General features: G+C 38.8%; 1 protein-coding gene across 1 annotated transcript in view; it reads left to right on the top strand.

Annotated features, from left to right (window-relative positions):
- The window catches only part of BNC2 (basonuclin zinc finger protein 2), a gene marked incomplete at both ends in the record, with an annotated part of 234,024 nt that overhangs the window by 189,577 nt on the left and 21,589 nt on the right, over positions 1 to 22,858 (top strand). Inside the window, 1 exon segment of the mRNA XM_082336611.1 lies at positions 20,445 to 22,411. Coding sequence (XP_082192737.1) covers positions 20,445 to 22,411 — 1,967 coding nt within the window.

Below are 22,858 nucleotides of genomic sequence, written 5' to 3'. Positions count from 1 at the left end.
GCATGTAGTATTGCTTTTATATTATTATATGTGCATAGAAAAACTGCAACCATATTGACCAACTTTCCCTTGTTGTCCATTTAGCATTCCCTTCAGAATTTGCCACAGACTAAATAGATGGTTGTTCATAAACCAAACCAAACCAAACCAAACCAAACCAAACCAAACCAAACCAAACCAAACCAAACCAAACCACCACCACCAACAACAAAACCCCATGCTTTTGTTCAGTCAGATTGATCCACAAAAGTCAGGTTTTAAGTCCAGTAATACTGGAAAAATATTGTTTGAACTCCTTTGAAGATGACAGAATTGTTCACAATTTATACCAGCATGAATCAGAGGAGAGAGCCAAATCCTGGCCTTGGATGCTCACACATACTTCTTGTCTACTTCAGAAGAGACTGCAGGTTTTTATGTGTGGTGGCGAAATTTGACCAATGTATCCCTAGCCCTTTCTCTGCTGGCTCAGCTCATCAGCAACTGACTTCCTCTATCTCCCACCATAGGCTGCTTGTCATAGCTCATACAAGCTCTTTTTCCTCTCTGGCTTGTGTTCTTAGATACAGTCTATGCTTTGTTGGTGTCTCTATTTCTTTTCAGGTCTCAGCTGAAAACATTCCTTTTACCTGTGCCTCTTAATTTCTCCCTCTGCTGTTATTTACAATATCAGCGTAACACTAGGATATAAGTCTGTGCAGCATTTTAGGATACAGCTTGTTTGAAAGATGCTATACTAAATAAAACTGTATTTTATGTCTGCACAGAGAACTATATCCCGGGTATCCCCCTAACATATCTATAAATCATTCACCACATAAATGACTGAATCCGTTTGATACCAATTTTTGTTTCAGTTACTGGTTTTGTAGGATGTTTTATTTCTGTTGCATCACAAATAGTAAATTACCAGAAAAAAAGTAGATGTTTGAAACTAATCCTAGTTACAGCAAGGGACTGACTGTTATAGGGAGACCAATTTCCCAATATCAGGTTTAGGAATTCTCATTAACTTGCTTTATCCACAGGAAGGAAATAGGTTTGTTTAGCCATGTTTGGTGAAATTCATGTTCAGACAGACAGCAGAAGAAACAGTTGATAGCAAGGAACTGGGAAGGTCTGGTCCAGTATGCATTTACACACGTGGATGGCCTCAGTGAATACAGCTGAACTGGTTTACCCCAGAAATATTAGTCATGGAGACAGAGCAAAGTTCAGCTATGGTTTAAGTCACATGCATTTTGATTATCTGAAACTTTTCAGTCATTTGCATACATCTAACAATTAATTGAGGTGCAGAACAAAAGACAAAATCCATTGTTTTAAATTAAATATGCAATATTTAACATTACTTGAAGTCTTACCGTTCTTGTACTTGTGGAGAAATCTTACCTTGCTTTTCTTATTTAAACCAAAAGAAATGTCATGCTTAACAAGCAAGTGATTCATTTACTAAATAAATAAATAAATAAATGCTAGGGGAGGAAATTTTATCCAGTTCAGCTAGATCACAAGAAATTATTTTGAGGTTTTGTAAGTATTTACTATTTAATAAGAAATTGAGATTATTAGAAAAAACACCTTATAAAACAACACACTCTGATACATAATAGGTTATAAAATTCTTCAAAGTACTACACACTGCAATTCTGCAATTTGTTTATCAACCGGTTTTGGAGTATTTAAGTGGAACAGTAAGAGTAAAATTATTTTCTGCCTACCACATGCCATAATTCTCTCTATTGTGTATGAACCATAACAGGAATGAAAAAAATACCAAGCCTGGGTAAGATCTCTAACTGGTATCGTTGATACCATCTTTATGGACCAAACCTTTTCACTGACATTTTGGTTCAGAAGATCTAGGTCTGTCCTAAGGCTTGCAAAGGAAAAAAAAAATCATTAAAGGAAAAAAAGTTGGAGGAATTTACAAAAAGCATATATATTTGCAACTGTGTTCTTGTTTTCTATTGACATTGTCCAACATTTTGACAATTATGACATTATGACAATTTGACATTATTGACAAATGTCCAACATTTTAGATTTCTAACATGAGTATGTCTTTGAGTCACTCTCAGACCTACCACACTCCTTCCATTTACAGTTGATAGAAAGGAGGACTCCTGCTGCACCTCTCCTGTGCACATTTGTGTAGTGCCTGTAGTTCTCATGCTGTCATTGCCTTTACATATGTTACGTGGAGTCACTAATGAATGATAAGAAAAGCAGTGTGTCCTTTCTGTCCCCACAAACTTGTGGCCAATAAAATGGACAAAAGCCAGGGTAGATTCTTTCATGTTCCATCATTTTGACAGTAGATTGCTACTTCCCTTCTCTTTTCAAAATGTTAAATTTTTCGCTACTGTGTCATTTGGCACATAACCTTACTAATGGTAAGGATTTCAGGTGGCATTTATGGTTGCCACTCTGTTTCCGCACTAGGTCTTGGTGTGTATGCAAGAGAGCCAATACCAAGATATTTTCATTCCTGTTGCATTGCTAAGCAGTTCCTACACTACTACCAAGTTCTCTGTATATATACTGGAAGTATTGCATGATTTTGTAAGAATATTTTGTAAAATGTTTGCAGAAAGTTGCATTGTTTCTTAATTATTGCATGATTTCAGGTGACTGCCTGTGTGAAGACAATGTTTTACAGATATTGCTTGAAATTAGGACTTATTTTTTATTTATCTGTCTGTTGTGAATAACAGGAGCAGAAACAATATGCTTGGATACCTTGTATCAGCATCTGATAATGTTTGGACATTGGGATGGAGTGTTAATGGTGAAAGATACAATTTTGGGCAGATAAGCATATTCCAAATTAATTTTAACTTGCATCATAAATATATAGTGATGTTAAAAAAACCAAGTCCTTAATAACACACTTTGCTAGTCTTTGCACTGGCTGCTTGTCTAAGTCAAGTTAAAATAATTACAAATGTGGAAGACTGAAATTTTGAATTTTGAATATGAGCTTTTTAAAATAAAATAGAAAAGGAAGTGGATGTGTTAAGCACTGTGGTTCAGACAAAGTCATTGTTCTATACTTCCAGCAGTTTCTAATCAGTTTTTGGACAGGTGCTATAGGTATGTAGGTGGATTTGTTCCTAGAGTAATTTATACAATGGGGGTGAAACAGAAATTCTAGAAGTGTCCTCTCCCTCTCCTTCTCTTCTACTCCCTTTCACTCTCATTCTCCCTCTTTTTCTTTTGCTTCCTCCCCTCCTCCCTTTTCTCCCCCCCCCCTCTTTTTCTTTCCCTTTCTCTCTCCTCTCCTTCTCCCTCTCTCTCTTTTTTTTGTTCTCCTCCTCCCAACATGTAAACCACCAGAAGTCATGCACTGCAGATTCATAAAAGGTAGAAATATTTCTAGCTCTCTGGCAGGTAGAAGACATTGTTACAGGCTGAATACACTTATATCTGAATAAATTCCCAGGGAGGCTGAGAACCACTGACATGGTAGGTATGTAAAACCATGTAACTGACATCAAGGCCTGTTGCACTTGTGTAGCTTTATTGAATCAGTGAAGCGCTCAGTCCCCAGTGAGGCAGTTGTCACCAGCATCTGCATTCCTGACAAGCAGCTACACCTGAGGTTCAGGGGACACTTACGTACTTTGGCTGAGCCCTGCGTCACTGAGGTTTCATCACAGGCTTTGAAAAGTATATTTTCAAAACTAAAAGAGAAGCTTATATATGTTGATTGAGTGTAGTGGAAGGAGTCATTAGAGTGCAAGTTCTTCAGCTATGGTGTCTCTTTAAGTGTCCTAAGTGTTGTGCTCAGACTCCAAATGAGATTGGTTCTCCTGGTGATAGCATCATACAGAGACTGAATAATTTTAAAATACATGAAGTGGATTGTGACTCTTATATTTTCTCTGAAGTTTATCTTGAACATGACATATCCCATCCCCCTTTCTTTCTTCCTTCTTTTGTCAATTAGTTTTTTCTTGTTTGAAAGTCCTGTATGGCACAGGAGAGGAGAATGACGTTTTTTCTTACTCCAGTTCAAATATAATAGCAGTCAAGTCACACACAACACAAAATCCAAGCCAGGTAAATGAAGTAACAGAAGAGCACAATAAGAAGCCATTGTATATCCCACAAAAACCACCAAAACATTGAAATATAATAAAGTCCAGGAAACTCTTTTTATAATTCTTTCAGGGAATTCTGCCTCACCATCTTTAACTAGAGAGCTTTTACCTGGGCAGTAGTAGAATGATGATCAAAGCACTTTAAATAATAGGTAGAGTTCTCTAGGAAGTGTAGACAACATGCATGAAATGTGTGTGCATGCATGTGTGCATAATTATTTTAAAGCTGGACACTGTTGCCTTTGTTTATTGCTCTTCCATCCTGAGGCTGACCTAACACTATGCCTAGCAGTACATGACTGTATTCCTTGAGCCCTGGCTAATACGTGGACTTCTTGTGGTGAGTCTGAAATTCCACTGCAGGCTTTGAGTGGAGAAACTGTTGTGGTTTATGGCATCATCAGTACCTTGAGATGGAAATGGGGCTTTATGGAAATCAATCTTCCTTAGAGGGCTCTGTACAATACAAAGTGCTTAAAAAATACTAAGTGAATGCTGCTTTTACTGTTCTGGCATCAGCCCAGCCAGTGCTCGCTTACGGATTGTTATACTATAGGTGGGTGTTCTGCAGCCACAGCTCTCACCGCTCTGGTTGAAAAATAGGAAAAAGAGGTGGGTGAATGGTTGCAGAGGGAGTAGGCTATTGCTTTATCTTCTCTCCTAATTCTCACGCATAGTTTTTACCGCTTCTTTCCAAACCTCACCTGTCCTGCTGCTGTGAAAACGCAGCTTCATTCTTTGTATCCTTGTGTTATTTTCCCTCCTAAAACTGCACTTAAGGACGAACAACACATGGCTTTAACCTAATTTTACTACCTCTTGTGTCAAAGATTGTTCATAACTCATGTAGTACCTATAGTGACTTCTTTGTGTAAGTGTAAATTCAATGTTTTTCACTTCCTCAGATCAGTAAAAAGGCAGGTGTAAGCCACTGCATTACTGCATGTTGTGACCTACTGCTGCTGCTGTTTGCTATGTCCTTGCTGCTATGTGTGTACAACAATATAATTGTTTAAACATGCTCACACTGCTGTGATGTTCCTATGGTGAATCCTGCATAGTAATTTGATTTGATTAATGGAGTTTAGAAGGTGTGGTCCCCTCCTTCAAGCTCATGTGGATTGAGACCACCACGTTATAGGTAACCTTGCCTGTTTAGCTCCATGAAATTGAATTAATTACTCTGTAGTTCACTTAAGAAAAAATGTAGAAAACAATTCCAGGAGTTGATCACATAACAACGCTAATGTGTTCTAATGACTTGGCAGCAATCATTTCTTGCTAAGAGGACTGCAAAACATACAGGTATGTTTTAAATAACTTATAAATAAACTCCATTTACTGTGAGTTTTGCGGATCCCTCAAGAGGTCTGACCTTACTGTCCTATGTGGGCAAAATTGACATTGGCTTGCAGTCTTCAGTTCCCTTTTGCAGGAATATGGCCTTCTGTCTATACAAGATTTTCTGTTATTATCACAATTGATCCAAGCTCAGTTGGTCTGTCTGTGAACAATGAAACTGAGAGTCTTACTTCCTTCACAAAACTGCTTAAACAGTTTCATTTCAGACATTGCCATCACTGAGGAACAGCTGAAAGAGTCTGTGATTACTAAGAGATTCACTTGGTTCTTTCTTTTGTACACCATGATACTTGCCCTTTGCTCCATAGTGTAATTCACAGTGCATGTGGCTCCATGTGAGCATTTACATTTGTAAGCAGGTTGCTATCCAGGCTATTCCTTGTTTTATTTTAAAATAGACATTTATGATTAATTTAGGGTCTGAACTATAATTTGTTAAATTTCTGGGTTTTAGAATGCATATTCAGGATTGCGTTTCCATGTAAGACATATATATAGGTAAAAAAGATGATTTATTTTATTTTAATAATTTATTTCAACCTCTCAGTAGACTGCAATAAGTAAATAAAGTATAAAATATTTGCATCATTGTGGCTGTGGCCTGGGGAGCTTCATACACCACGGTAACCTTGTCATCTTTTGTTTTTGATACACAAAATCAAAACCAAGAGGCTTGTAATCCTCCATATATTGATTTTTTATTATTAAAAAGTGAAAGTTGAAAGGCAGCTCTAAGCCTGCTTTATCAGCCACGCTCGGACCAACTTTGGATACCATTTCTAAGAGCTGGAGGTGTGCCAAAGACATTAAAAGTTACTTTTTGCTTGCATTTTGCCAAGCTATTCTTACTGCTCTCTTTTTATGAAAATAATTCATTTTATTTGCTTTGCAACAAATATTTGTATTCAGGGGAGTCTCTTCTGTATTAAGTGGTCTGTCCCCTGGGGTAAGAGGGCGGCTTGTAAAGTTATCAAAAGAAACTTGTAAGTATGAGCACTGTTATTTCCTTCAGAGTTTGCTGCGCTACAAGTAATCTAATAACAGTTTATTGGTGTCCATTTGGGGAAGTGGGATTGGTATTTTTATTTGAGAATTATTTCACTTGGGAAGCTCTGAACATAATAAGCATGAATGAAACAATCACAACATAGTGTAATAAAGGTCGTTCTCTGAGAGGATGAACTAGAAAAGGTGTTCATTGACTGATCATAGCTTAAGTGTCTGAATATCATAGAATTGAATCGTTCCAGCTATGTCCCACTCTCCTTCACTGAAAAAGGGAGTGTGAATGTTACTGCAACTCTGCAGACAGGCTCTTTCTAAGCCTGTCTTTTCTTTTCAATTCTTCTGTAGCTCAGTTCATTTAAAGCCTTACTGCAGGATAGAGTTGTTTAAATGTTCATAAAGGCAGGTCAAGTTCACAATAAACTGTTTATTCAAGTTTACATATATGCAGGACTCCACTGACTTCAACCTTTCAAACTCTGTGATATGTTTTCATTACAACATCATCATGAAGTAAGGGAAAATGTTGTCTATGTCCATTTTAAAGACAAGGATCTGAGACATGGAAGGACCATGATTTGTCCAGAATACACAAGAAGTGGCTGGTGAGTCCAGGATTAAAGCTTCAGTTTCCTTGGGGCTGCCCACCTCCACCTCTTTCTCTGAGATTACAGCATGAAAAGGCATTAAAAATGCAAAAAGATTGGTTTTCTTTTCAGGTGACAGATGTTTGTACTTTATGAGATTTCTGTTTTGATATTTTAGATCCTTCTTTAAACCCTAAGAATAGGTATAGTTCGATCGCTCAGTTTGAATTTCCAAGCGTTTAGGTCATTCGCACCTGTAGTTCAAACAGTAACTCTGGAGCTGCAAACTGACCAAAAATAATAAAGATTTTTTGCACATGTATCAAGGTCACTTATATGCTCATGTCCATCATACCATACCAGGCCGTTTGACTGGAAGAATGAGAGCGGTGGCACAGGCCTCAGCATGGCTCAATTTTGAAGAATTTACTCAAGCAGAACTTCCATTATATTTGGAAAAAGGGAGTTTTGCCTGAATAGAGGGTTAGGCCAGCGAACAACACTTGTTAATCTCCAACATTTAACATTCTCTTGCTCATTCTTCTGTCCAGTCCATACTGTGGATACGTATCATAGCTTCCAGTGTCCTTCTCAACATGAATTGTGCATGAAAAAGCTGTTTCTGTTCTTCCTGTTCTGTTGTTGAGAGCTGAAAATGGCAGTTAAAACTCCACAATGTGTGAACTTCTCTGGAAATGATGAATAATTGATACACAAAAATAACGGTTTTAGTATAATTCTAAATGTTCACGTTTCTCTTCAGAATTTCCTTGCATAAGTAATGTTGTGACTGATCTGTCTTGTTAACACCATGTACATTTTAAATTTTATAGTGTTTTCTTGCTTACCTCAACCTTTACCACCTGCTGATCTATGTCCATACAAAGTATCACTTTGCTTTTTGAATCAGTTTTAGATCAAAGGTACATACTTTCATTTAAATGTAAAAGATCTCACGCAAAGCTGAATAATACCTATGTAAATAATATTCCTTAATGAATAGAGTTCTCTGCAAGTAACTCAGTATCTGTAGAGATTGTTTGAAGACAGCTGATGAAACCCAAAATGTGCAAAAGCAAAAATTGCACAGTATATGAAATTTTTTTAAAGATTCTAACTGGCATGAATAACTATGTTTCTCCTATCTGCTTTCTTAGCTGTCACCTAATTTCATTGTTGTTTTGCTAGGGTTTTTTGTAAAAATTGTTCAGTTAAACCAGTCTCACAGTTTTCGCCAGGCGCAGCCAGCATTGTTTCCCTGCCCTTAAACGTTAATGTTGCATTTAGGGCCCACATTTGCCTGCACAGAAAACAAGTATTAATCCTTGCCTTCATTGGTGGGACTGGCAGCTTACCTGTTACAAGTGTCTAACACTTGTCTCTTTCTTGAGTTTATCTGCTATTAGCAAAGGTCAGAGGCCAAAGAACCTCCAAATTCAAAGAGAAATATTAATAATTTAGAAATGCTTTTTTTCCCCCAAATAATATTGTACCTGACAATAACAGTATTCTGTGTCCTGAAACATTTTAAACCATCTGTTGCCTAGCACTTTACCATCAGCCACATTGGGTTTACTTTTCCTTCAGCATAGAGAGAAAATAACATACTTAGAGGAAGGGTGGAGGGTTACTGCAGCACTTCCATTTATTTCTGCAGTGGATACCCTGCTGAAAGTTGCATTGACTGAATGCAGGACAGACACAAAGATCAATCCTAGTGGGACCAAAACCCTTGAGGTAGTGCTTACTCAAAATCGATCAGTCTTTTCAGTTATCCCTGGCAGTGATGGCTGTTACATTTTCTTACCATTTCACTACTGTTTTTTCTTCCAACCTATACTGAGAGCATGGTCAGAGGTGCTGTCCTCATCCATGTTCCATTCGAACCACTGTTATTTTCAGTAATATCAGTAATTTTGTTATATCTCAGGCTGTCCATTCTTTCTGGATATGACACTATCGTAATCCAACAAAATAAATGTACACTTTACTATGATAAGAAGATTTTCAGTGTTGGTATAACCTGCTGAATTGCAGTAAATAATCACTAGGTTTTGGAGAATTCTGACATTTCCGTTCTCTTGTACAGCAGCTTAAACAGTCTTGTATTGCTACCCTTCAGGAATCATAATTCTGCTCCAATTTGCATGTTGTCCTCCTGACTTAATTTTTTTGTACTGCACTGGTCAGAAGAGAGTGCTGAACATGTTTTAGGATGTGTATAAAATGGGAAACTTTGCTGAATGAGATGTGTAAAGTGTAAGGCAAAATCATATACATTTTAAATATGCAAATATGTAACATTATCATATCAATGCAAATATCATTTGTGAATGTATCTTACATATGCGCATAAAGTGTGTCCCCAAAGCTGATAAAATGCATTACTGTGTAACCTCATTGCAGGATGCAGGATTGACATACCCATTGTTATGCATTGGTTTTCCTGCAAGCTCCACAGCAGGCAGTTTCATATAAGTACCTAAAAGGGCATCTCAGTCCATGAATCACATTTGCCTGGCAAGCAGGGAAGTACCCTTGTTCTAAGAGTTAAATGTCAGGTCTGAGGGAGAGTAAGAGGATTCAGCTTCTGCTCAAGCCAATGGTGAGAGGAAGTTCACATGCTGTGACTGCACCGAGCTTGAGGAAATGAAATTTGTAGCCTGAGTCACAATAAGAAGCACACTCATTACTAACTCTTTGCAATTAATGTGATTGCTGGCAATACAAAACCAGTACTAAAAGGCCTTCTCTGACTCAAGAAGGGACCTTCCCAGGACAGAGTGGAAATGCACTGTCTCTGTTGTACTATTTGCAAAGGACTGTGGTTCCTAGGCCTATCAGTCAGTTACCTCTCCAAGACCAATATAGGAAGAAGCATTATTTTAAAAGCAGCTGTTGTTTTAACGTTCTTTACCATACGCTTATTTTGTCCCTGAACACTGGCTATGTATGTGCTTCTTGTTGAAGTCATTGAGCTGTCTTTGGTGAAAGAAGGAATCAAGGTTAGTAACAAGTCAACTTTCTTTCTCAAAGCAGGACATATCTGGTCTCAGTGATGTCCTACCAGTAGAGTACTCTTAACTGTGACTTGAAATTGCTTCAGAAAATGGAATATACTAGTTAGTTGGTATTTGCCAATTCTTTGTTCCTCTCCTGAGGCAGAACTAACTCAATCCATAGAGGGTGAATTGAACTCAGAATTTTTTCTCTACCTCTCAATCCATAGAGGGTGAATTGAACTCAGAATTTTTTCTCTACCTCTGGTGAACTCTAATTACACCAAGCAGGTGACTCAAAGTACAGGCACTGTGGAAAACAGTAGGCAATGTGCTAATTTAATTTTTTATTTGTTTTTTAATCAATACATTGACTTAGGTGCTGCCTGCCAGATTCTGCTCTGACTTGTGCACTGAGCAGTCCTGTTGGAGTCACTAGGACTGATCAGGGCAGACACAATCCAAATTATTAATCTTCTTTGATATTGTTCTGAAATGCATCCATTAAATTAGCATTGCCTGTGGTTTTATGGATGCTACTTCTGTTCCAACTTGTGCTTGGATTTCTTAGCTAAAAAAAAAAATCCTATATGGCTGTGGTCAGAAACAATAGAAACTGTGGAATTCAGGACAGCCCTGAATATGAGATTGTTTGGAAAATATCACTGGCTCATCTATCAACTGTTAAATTAGCAGAAGAGTTCTCAGGAGGTGGTCATGGAATTACTACTACCATAGCTTTCTATATTTCTTCTGGTTTACTGCCCTTAGGCTTACCACTTCAGAGCCTTCTTCCACCACACTGTGTCCCATCCACTTCTAAATATATCTCCTAAAACATTCAATATGTGTTTACTAATTGTGATCAGGCTAAAATTCAAGTGCTGTGCTTGTGGGACTTTTTTTTATCAGAAGCTGTATTTAAGTGATGACACACAGTAATTTGTTCGTTCTTCTGTCGGTGTAATTTACAAGGCAACGACAGATAAACATAGCTATACAAGATTCATTTACAGTGACACAATGGCAGATACACAGAGCAGAACCCTGCCTATGAGATAAAGTGGACTGAGTGACTTATGCAGTAATTAGGGGATAATTGTCATTAACCTCGCAAACAGTAGTTTACCCATATTGTTTAAAAGGCTCCAGGATGCATAATGACAAGGTAATCTGTCAAAGCGCTAGGGGGAAATATTAATAAGATTTGTGCAAGCCTGGATAGAAAATATGCAGAAAGCGGCCACATTAAGCTAATTGGTGGATGAATATACACTTGTAAAAGTGCTTCTAATGGCACGTTTGCTGCTCTCCAAATGACTACTGTTAATGTGGAGAAGTGGGCTGCCTAGAAAGTCAGGACTGCTGGGACAAGAGGGTATTAAGACATGCAGGCACAGTTATTATTACTTTGTACGCTGTAATATAATTTCTCCCACTTTCTTTTGCATTTCAGTGCCTCTAATATGTGCAAACAGATAGCTCATTTCATGTACCATAGCATTTTTATATTCCAGTGACCTTTGCCTTTTTGGTGTCACTTTTGCACACTGCTGTCTCCCTTTTGCATCACGTTGCCATCTATGACACACCTGGGGTTTTTGGTGTAAATTTTTTAGGTAAACAATCAAAGGAAAAAGACCTCATTAAGATCATGTTGTATATATTGCAAGTAATAATGCATAGTCCCCTAATGAATACTAAAGATGGAAATCAATCTCCTGGTTCTGCTGCCAATCATATAGCCACCATATAGTACAGCTGAATCCCCTTTTGAGGCACAATTTGGGTTGAATCAGAAAACCAAGCATGTAATAAAATCCAATTTATGAGTATAACTTATTGGTGCTTTTAGTCCAGTGTTTTTGTCCTTGGGCAACTTCTCAATTCCCTACAATGGTCCTGGTTAGGCAAATTTCTTACTGACTTCTTTGAAAGTTTTACTTACAAGCCCAGGAAGACTCAGCTTTTGTTGCTTACATTTTCCAGTTAGGGTTATGGCTTTAGTCAGTTTAGATTTAAAGTGAGAAAAGTACCATCTGATAATCTGATTTGACTTGACTATTAGATGTTTTGCCCTGTTTTTAGTGCAGTCCCTGTTCTATGGAGCAAGAATGTCAGACATGATTTGCTTGTATTATCACATTGTGCATTGGGGAAGGTCTTGGCTGAAGAGAGCCTGGGTGTCTCTTTTGTCTGTTTGCATTGCAAATACAATATCTCATCGGTGCTCTTTGTGAATGTTTTCTGTTTGTCATAAAAATTATGTGTCATTATTTCAGTGTTTGTGAAACTGAGGCTCAGAAAGAGATGCTTAAGTAGCTTACTAAATTTACTGAAAGATTGCCAGAGCATAGAAAACATTACTTTACTTCGCAGCGAGTTCCACAGCACTGACACCAAACAGTAAAACCAAAAGTGATTTCAGAGACTGATAGTATCAAGGCAAATCTTCTTACATGACATACTAAAATGGGCAACTATATATGAAAAATTGGTGAAAGTGAGTATGAAAATCAATCATTGCTATGGTTATGTTGTGGTTTAACCCCATCCAGCAACTAAGCACCACCCAGCCACTCACTCACTCCCACACGGTGGGATGGGGGAGAGAATAAAAAGAGTAAAAGTGAGAAAACTCATGGGTTAAGATAGACAGTTTAATACGGAAAGCAAAAGCCGCGCACGCAAGCAAAGCAAAACAAGGAATTCATTCCCTACTTCCCATGGGCAGGCAGGTGTTCAGCCATCCGCAGGAAAGCAGGGCTCCATCACACGTAACGGTTACTTGGGAAGATGAACACCATCACTCTGAATGTATCCCCCCTTCCTTCTTCTTTCCCCAGCTTTATATGCTGCGCATAATATCATATGGTATGGAATAGCCCTTTGGCCAGTCTGGGTCAGCTGTCTCAGCTGTGTCCCTTCCCAACTCCTTGTGCACCCCCAGCCTACAGCTGGCAGGGTGGGGTGGGAAACACAGAAGGCCTTGACACTGTGCAAGCACTGCTCAGCAATAGTGAAAACATCTCTGTGTTATCGACACTGTTTCCAGCACAAATCCAAAACATAGCCTATACTAGCTACTATGAAGAAAATTAACTCTATCCCAGCCAAAACCAGCACAGGTTATATGCATTCTGGGTATTTCTGACATTATCAATTAGTGACAGATTTTGCCATTTAATAGTTATCACCAACATGACAGTTCTAAATCAAAGCAAATTTTTTTGACATCACCATCAGGAGTTATACCACTGGAAAACTAGTAAATGCAAGAAGAGTATCAGGCTCTGGCTGTGCTTAGATTATTTCCCTCCAAGTGTGGACAGAGGTTTACTGTGAAAAAAACTTGTCAGGTACCCAGTTGTAAAGAGGCTTGATGTAGTTCCTATGATTAAATGAAGCTTGAGCTGCTGTGATTAAATACATTGTAACCCCACAGTGATCTATCATAGTTTTAAAAATAAAAATGCTGTATGCAGTGTTATTCAGGAAAAAAAAAAAAAAGTCATCATCTTGTGAATTATACATTCTTATCTGGTCCATAATCAAGAGCGTTCCATAACAAAGTGAATATTTTATCAAAAGTCAAACAATATGTTTTAAAAATCAGAAGAAGCATTTAAAACTAGTGCCCTTGCATCCTAATAGTTTTACTGGAGTTGCAGAGGTGAATACACATTCATGAAGAGCAGGAAAAAGTTCAAATTAATGTTTCTTTTCTGAAAACAGTAAGAGACTCTCTCCCCTGCCCCCAGTTCGCATGGATGCTTTATAGTTGGCATTTGACAGAGTGTCGTCATCTTTCGGGGCAATGCTTTCAAATGTATTTTAAGGTTGGTGAACCTGACAAATGAAAAGGCATTCTGCAATTGGGGTGCCCTATGAGGCAGTTCAGTTCCTGAAAGCAGTCATGTGTTGGGGACCCAGTATTTTCATACCACTCCCTACAAATTAGTCCAGAACCAGTGCTCCAGCACATTGCTTGTGCAGGGGTCTGTGCTGCTGGCATATGTCTTTGGGATGAGATATAAACCAGAGGACCTGCATACTTTTGGTCAGTAAAGACCCTGTAGGCCATTTAGCGAGAGCGTGGGTGGTTAACGGCGGTGTCCTGGCTAGGTTTCAGCTGTGGTTATTGCATTCCACCTCCTTACGTTCCATCTGCAGTTTCAGCAGGACATGGTGTTCCTCACTTTCACTCTGAAACTATTGAGCAGAGCTCCTGTGCGTCGTTACACAGCCGCTGTGCTCTACCATGGTGGTACACCCCTGATATATATTCAAACAGATTTGGCTCCACATCATGTTTCAGGGATAAGTTACGTCAAAATTACTTTCCAACATGGTCAGTGGAATTACTCTGGATTTAAAGTGCAATTACTCTGGATCTAAAGTGCAGCCAGATTTGACCCAGTGTCTACAATATCAGTTAGTAAAGTTTGCAAAGGTCTTTGGGCGTCCTTTTGGTCAAAATGCAAAGCTTTTTGCTGCTGAATGCATAAGGAGACCTGGAGTCTAAGAAGCAACCAGAGCAAGTACCATTACAAACCTGGCAGCAAAAGTAAATATAAGCGTGCATGTAAGTAAATAAAATCTCCTTCATGTTACTCTTCATTTGAATACATACTGCCAGTGTCATTCTCAGTGATACTTTGGGGAAAGACAGCCTTCTTCTCTTCCCCTGCTGTAACATGCTGGTATCCTCATGCATAGCCTGTGTCTTCGGGGTGAAGAAAACAAGTCCAACAGGTAAGAGAAAGGAGGTGTCAGAAAGGAAGAAGATCTATTGCTTTTGATTTTTCTAGCAGAGTGGAGGCTGCAGTGAAGCCAAAAGATAAAGATTTCCATTATTGACTGAGAACTCGGTACTGCTGCACTGTGTTTGTTCCTGCTGCAGCAGTATAACTCAAGGAAGGGACTGCTGACACTTAAACATGAGTTTGTTCATATGGTTTCAGTTCGTGAAGGGGGGCTGCTAGGAGGTGACAGATGAGGGGAAAAAAATTTAACCAAGACTCTTTGCAGGCTGGGTGTGTTAAATCTCATATCAGTTGCACATGTATAATTCTGGTGAGAAAGTATGCACACCTTTTCTTCATGTTTACAGGAATAAAGGTGAGTTAGGTTCAGCATGGTAAAAACACCTATGAGGAAAATGAGTATGTGATTGTACGTGTGAGTGTACATTTCTGTGGAAAGCTAGATACAGGGCTTACTTCTGTCCTCCTGAGGTCAGTGAGTGTTAGCCAAAATGAGCAAGAGTTATTGCACATTGCCCCATCTGTACTAATGATGTGAGTTGGTGTGGTGCTGCACACTTTTGGTAACTTTTACCCCAGGAGTAGTAGGACTACCCATAGTGTAACAGCTTGAAATTTAATTCGGAAGCAAAGAGATGCTCCTGGGAAATTCAGCCAAACAAAAACAACAAACCCTAAATCATGGAAATTATGTAGGCTTTTCTTTATTAGAAACAAATGTTGATTTTTTTTTTCTGTCTACACCCTAATTAAAACCATCCTCTGCAATTAGAGTATGACCAAATGAATATCTTTCAGTCTGCTTTTCAACTGTTACAGCTGCACTCAAAATGTTTCTCTGAGATCAGCTAGAAAATATATAGCTCTTTAAGAAGGGCTTATAGAAGAAAGATTTGTGAAAACACTAGGCTTGCTTAATTCTTTAATCAAACATGTATCATCTATGTAATACTATGTAACATGGATACTTCGCTGATATGCATGAAAAGCAGCAGTTTATGGTGCATATGCAAACTTGCTAATATATGAAGGCTATAGATGTGTTTTTCTATATAACTTCGAGTGGTTCTCAGAAGTTATCACAGTAGTGCCTGAAAATAATCCTTGAGTGCTTCCCAGAAGATAAAGCTTGTTTAAGAAGCAATTTTAACTTTTTTTTAAAACCTTTCTATTAATTTCAACTCTTGTACAATCATCTCTCACTATGTATTCAGGCAGGTTTATATATACATTTTACCTATGCCAAGGAGTTAATCAGTAAGATAAAAATAGAACTGCAGGAAGTCTGAGGTGTGTACATACATGTGTCTGTGTGAGTGCAGACATATAAAATTACCTGCAGGAAATACAGGCACAGGAGTCAATGGGGCTTCTCACACAAAGTGTGTGAGAAGAGAAAGCAGTAACAACTGCTTTCATAACAAAAGTTCAAGGTTTACAGTGTATGTTTATTGAGTATGTTTCTGTAGACTGTCCTTATTTTCTGAATAGGCAGTTTTTAAATTGGGAGGTTTTAAAGCTGAATTGAAAGCTTGACATTTGTAAAGCCTAAAGAGCCTCAGGAAATGAAGAGTCATCTTCACAGTCCTCACCAATTAAACTCCTAAAAATTAGAGTGATCTTTGTGTCCATCTTCTGTTGTAGCCTGTTTGTATCATCCAAGATAATCATCTCGATACCCATCACTTCTATCTGACCCAGAAGTTTAAGACAAGATGTACCCTAACATATCCTGACACATCTCTTCCTAGTATATGGTCAGCAAAAATGAGGAGGCAGGTTCAGGGTGATTAACTGTGACATTACTTTATAGATCTAATGTAGTATGTGTGTATGTGGATCCTTATCTATACAAATAATAGAGTCAAGTGTGTGTTTAGAGTCAGAAAAAGATTCAAGGTTATGTCTTGTATCCTTAGAGGTTAGTTTAATATGATTTGGAGATTAAAAGATTTTTTCCGTCTGAAATTGTGAGAGCTACCCACGCATAAAAAATAAAAATAAAAACAATGTTGTATGGACAAAGAAGGAAGAGCATCACTGTATGCTGTACGGGTTGGGCTTACTTGTCTGCTGCCTGGCTGCCTGTAAGCGTGCAGTGGTATCTCTATACTCACTGACTTCCTTGTACACATTGTCACAGGAGGCTTGGCTTAATCAGTTGTGAGCTGAAAAAAGTAATATAAATTGGAACCTTTTGTCATGAAATATTTAAATGTGGATATGATTTAATGGCTTTGGGGAAAAAATTTAGTGTGAGAGATTGTAAGAAACAAGAAATCGATTACGTGTAAGAAAGGACTCGAACCTCTAATCAAGTATTACCATATACAGAGAGATCCCTAGCTAGTTATAGCTTAATTCAAAGGGGATAATGGTTAGATTTTTTGTTAATTTTAGGTTTTATCAAAAAATGACATTCCTATTCGCTCTTTATCTAGTTTTGCATAATACATACTTACAATGATTTATGGAAAGCTATCACTATGTAAATATTGAAGCATATGCTACACAGTATCCATAAGCAGTATGTTTTCTATGAAATACAGGCATCTGTGCAATTTTCTTTTTACTTTTGCTGGGGCAAAAAAGCCAAACAACTTCTTCCTGAAAATTAACAAGATATAGCTTGATATAACAAGTAGGAGTAGGAAAGGATCATTTAAGAGCAGCTTTCTGATTCCCTGCTGTTTCTATGACAGCGAGGGTAACCCCATGACAATGACACCCTTGACTACCAGTGTCTCTGATCAGTGGGACTTAGCAGCTCCCGAAGATCTGGCCATCCTCATTGCAAATCCTTAAACTAAATGAAACAAAGGGTGGTGGCATCTCATTGAGAGGTAGCTCATGTAGCCAACTGCCAGCTTCTCTGAGTTCAGCTGTGAAATAACTCCCTGAACGCATAGTGGGAGTCCCCGCATTTAGATGATGTCTGCCTGTTTTGTGCATGCAAAGAGCTGGGTGCACGGCTGCCGAGTGAGGGACTGTGTGATACCACCATCCACTTACGTGTGGGAGTCTGTTACAGGATCGGTACCTACTGTTCTCATGAGTTATTGTCGTGCTGGCTGTATTTAATTTTTATTTATTTAAATATCTGTTTTTGTAAAGCATACAGCTGTTACATAAGCCTGTGAGTGATTTACAAATTAAAGCAAAAACAAAACAAATTACTACCAGTAGTACATTACAAAGCAGCCTGCAGCTGGCTGCAGACAGGAATCCTAATTCAATACATGTAAGCAGTGAAAATTAGTCGATGTTATTTCCATCTTCAAACAATGCAAGTTACAGTTAGAAGGAATGAATACTTGTGGCTCAGGACTGGAAATGTCTGTGTATAGATTGGGTCAGAGGTGACAGCGAGGGCCTGGAGACCAAAATCTGAAGAGTCTGGTTTTGCAGTTCCAGGTAGGAATTACTCAAATGTAGAACCGGTATCACTGGCTGGAAGTTGTGGGAGAAGTAGATGTAAGAAGCTTTAGGTCACACTCATGGGGAGAGTAGCCAAAGTTAGTTGGATGGGAAAAAAATATAGTCTTAGAGCTTTAAAATATCAACCTGTCCTTTAATTGTTTGTTTGTGGTGTTGGTGGTTTTTTCCTCCTTTCCCTCACCCCATTTTCGTTTTGTTTTGTTTCACTTTGTTTTGTTGTTGGGTGGGGTTTTTTGATGTTCTGGATGATTTCTACTAGATAGCACTGACTGCCTGCTCCATCAGAGAGGTAGAACCAGGAGGGCATAGAAATTAGAGATGTTCACAGTGCTTAAAGATGTTCAAAGGTGGGACATCTCCTGACTAATACTACAAACCAAGACCAGCATCTGCATCATGGTGTTTCCTTCATCACTGTGTGAATACATGCTGAACATTTTCTGCATAGAGATGGTTTCTGGGGCTTTCCATCTGGGTCAGCTGGGTAAGATTTTCCGTCATTAATTGCTGTTGAGGATTTCATAGTCTTGTAAGGTTTGATTGTGAATGGTCACGTGTGGAGCCTTTTTAAAGATTTTACAGTCGTATCTAAGGTACTGAAACATACCTGGCATTGACCTTCATCATTAACTTTGTATCCAGAGAGGTGACACAGATCAGAACTGAAATAACAAAACCAGCTGTAATCAAATAAATATATGCTCTACTATTTGGGGCAAATTGCATTTTCCAGTACTCTAGAAAATGTGAGAGGAGAGAAGAATCAATCTTCTGAAGACTGAAGATAATAAAACAAATAAATAAATAAGACCTGGAAAAAAAAGAAAGGTATTTGCAGGCTTCATAACCAAACAAAAGCTAGTGGTTTTCGCAGTAGTGTGTAGTCCAAAGTGTTCAGATAAGGTTCTGAAGCTGAGATTCAAGATTTAAAAAGATCAGAGACAGTGTGGCAGAGTACCTTGCAAGGCTTTCAAACTGTTTAATGCATGAGGAGGCATTGGAATAATTCTGGTTTGATGGCCTGCAACAGTGCTTGTTGGTTATAGTTACTGTGCTGATGTTATGTCCAGCATTTGGCCAAAAGGAAAGATGCCAATAAAATGATGTATTCATTATATAAGTATTTTAATATGTTTTTATCAATACATGCTGGAATGGATTGCCTGACATTACATTGCAGAATTTTTAAGTCCTACCTTCAGGCAAATCTCATGCTTACTAGCAAAAATGAAAGTGTGAAATGCTTTTTAATGTATATTTAACAACAGATAGTCCAGTGATTACTGATGTGTATTCTCGCTGGATTTTTCCCTTGCTATCAGAAGGCAATGTTAAGAGACAACATTTTTACACATTTATGCTATCTACATCCATCAGATGCTTACTTTTTACATATTTTTAACTGCCATTTATAACAAGGCTGCAAAAAAGTAATCTCTTAAGTCTAAACCATACCAAGATTGCAAGCTTACAATCAATTTCCAGTAATAGTCCAGTTATGCTTAAAGCCAGCGCCCCAATTTCTACCTTTTGATGCAAGTTTATAATGAATATGTTTTTCAGTATTGCTGTCATGGGGAAAAAAAGAAAAAACAAAAAAAAAAAAGGCAAAATCAGTAAGGTACAAGTATTATGTGCTATTTTTAAGACTTTTTGCCTTGCATCAAAATTTCTTGTGAGATGGCCCATGAATGACTTCAGTCTTATGTCTGCTTATATTTAAGAAGCAAATCTATCAAATGCATTTATTTAGCTCTTTCTCACAGTGTCACAATTTAATAGTGATTAAGGTACAATTTTCTATATTTTACAATGGCGTGCACAGCAACAGTTCATGTTTTACACTAATGTATGCTAAACCGTAGCATTGTACATAGATCACTGTTGTTAAAAGTATTGAAAGCATTTTAGATCACAGAACCCTGTAATCAACATTTTGTTTGCTCTGACATTATTAAACTCAATCTGTTTCTCTGACTGTGACTCTAATTACTATATTTGAATGGCTGGAAAGTTTGCATTTTTCAGTCGAGTTCTATTAACATTGTTTGCATGTTGTTTTTTGAGCTTCATGTTTCATGTTCAGGCAGCAGAGCACCTTCTATTGAATTCAATAATTATGCAGAATCAATAAGTTTTTCTTTGTGTTTGTCTTTGTTGTTTCTTTGATATGGCCTCTAGGATGCTGCAGGCAAGGTGCTGGACCGCTGGGCCATCATGTCCAGGGAAGAAGAGATCATTACCCTTCAGCAGTTCCTGAGATTTGGAGAAACCAAATCCATCGTGGAGCTGATGGCAATTCAAGAAAAAGAAGGGCAGGCTGTGGCTGTGCCATCTTCAAAGACAGATTCAGATATAAGGACTTTTATTGAAAGCAATAATCGCACCAGGAGCCCAAGTCTCCTTGCTCACCTGGAGAACAGCAACCCTTCCAGCATTCATCATTTTGAAAACATCCCAAATAGCCTTGCATTCCTGCTTCCATTCCAGTACATAAATCCAGTCTCTGCTCCGCTGCTGGGGCTGCCTCCAAATGGCCTCCTGCTGGAACAGCCGGCAATGAGGCTCCGTGAACCAAGCCTTACGACCCAAAATGAATATAATGAGAGCAGTGAATCTGAAGTTTCCCCTACACCTTTCAAGAATGAGCAAACATCCAGCAGGAATGCTTTGACCAGCATCACAAATGTCGAGCCCAAAACTGAGCCAGCCTGCGTCTCTCCTGTTCAGACGCCTACGCCTGTGAATGATTTATCGAAAACAGAACACACTAAAAGCTCGTTTCGCATTCACAGAATGCGGAGGATGGGTTCGGCCTCCAGGAAAGGAAGAGTGTTTTGCAATGCATGTGGCAAAACTTTCTACGACAAAGGTACTCTTAAAATCCACTACAATGCCGTTCACCTGAAAATCAAGCACCGGTGCACTATTGAGGGCTGCAACATGGTCTTCAGCTCTCTCAGGAGCCGCAACCGCCACAGTGCTAACCCCAATCCGCGCCTCCACATGCCTATGCTAAGGAATAACCGTGACAAAGATCTGATTCGTGCTACATCAGGTGCCGCCACTCCGGTCATAGCAAGTACAAAATCCAACCTAACTTTAACAAGCCCTGGACGTCCACCAATGGGGTTTACCACTCCCCCTCTAGATCCTGTACTACAGAACCCTCTTCCCAGTCAGCTGGTGTTCCCGGCTTTAAAGACTGTTCAACCTGTTCCTCCTTTTTACAGAAATTTACTTACTCCTGGAGAGATGGTGAGTCCTCCAACCTCACTCCCTACCAGTCCAATAATACCAGCAGTAAGTGGCATGGAGCAGCATCCCCCTCCTCCTTCAGAGTCATCAGTACCTTCAGTGCTTATGCCCACCCCGGAGCCTAATGCTGACCTTGCCCCCAAGAAGAAACCAAGGAAGTCAAGCATGCCAGTTAAAATTGAAAAGGAAGTTATTGATACTGCCGATGAGTTTGATGATGAAGACGAAGAGGTGAATGACAGCAGCACAATGGTGAATGACATTGGTCATGACAATCACTGCCATTCTCAGGAGGAAATGAGCCCAGGCCTGTCTGTGAAAGACTTTTCCAAAAGTGACAGAAGTAGATGCATTTCCAGACCAGACATAAGAAGGGCAGACAGCATGACATCAGAAGACCAGGAGCAAGAGAGAGACTATGAAAATGAGTCAGAGTCTTCAGAGCCCAAATTGTGTGAGGAATCCATGGAAGGTGACGATCGTCTCCATGAACCTGGTGAAAAATCTATGATGCACAGTGACAGACCAGATGAAAACCACAATGACTCTTCCAACCAAGATGTCATTAAGGTGAAGGAAGAATATACAGACCCTACATATGATATGTTCTACATGAGCCAATATGGACTGTACAATGGAGGCAGCGCCAGTATGGCTGCCCTTCATGAAAGTTTCGCTTCTACATTCAACTACAGCAGCCCTCAGAAGTTCTCCCCAGAAGGCGAAATGTGCTCCAGCCCAGACCCCAAGATCTGCTATGTGTGCAAGAAAAGTTTCAAGAGTTCCTACAGTGTGAAGCTTCACTACAGAAATGTTCATTTAAAAGAGATGCATGTCTGCACAGTGGCTGGCTGTAATGCTGCGTTCCCATCACGGAGAAGCAGAGACAGGTCAGTAAATATTAATTGATTTTCTACATTATTAAATGTGTTGAATTATGTAAGAATAGGCAGTTTAGGATATATGAAGAAATAGAGAGATGCACAGTAATGACAAGTGACAATCGTGTTCCCATGACATTGAGAGAGTTTTATCACTTTAAGATTTCCATTGTTGCTTGGCATTCGGAATAGCATATATTGTGCCATCCTCTTAAGTGACTGGCTAGATAATAAATGTCATTATTCTTTTCTGTGTGCCTGTGAACATGTGCATTGTACTATAAGCTGCAGCTTTTATTACATTTATTTTCTTCTCCCTGCAACTTTTAAAACAAGAAAAGCCTCTATTAAATACATAGTAAATTATATTCAATACAAATATCTCCATGCATGCGTATCAAACCATAGAACTAGGAAAGAGGGGAAGGCTGGATGAATGGATGGAGAAAGAGAATG

Source organism: Platalea leucorodia (assembly GCF_965183815.1).
Source record: "Platalea leucorodia genome assembly, chromosome: Z".
Lineage (NCBI taxonomy): Eukaryota > Metazoa > Chordata > Aves > Pelecaniformes > Threskiornithidae > Platalea > Platalea leucorodia.
This window is presented reverse-complemented; position numbering and strand designations above follow the sequence as displayed.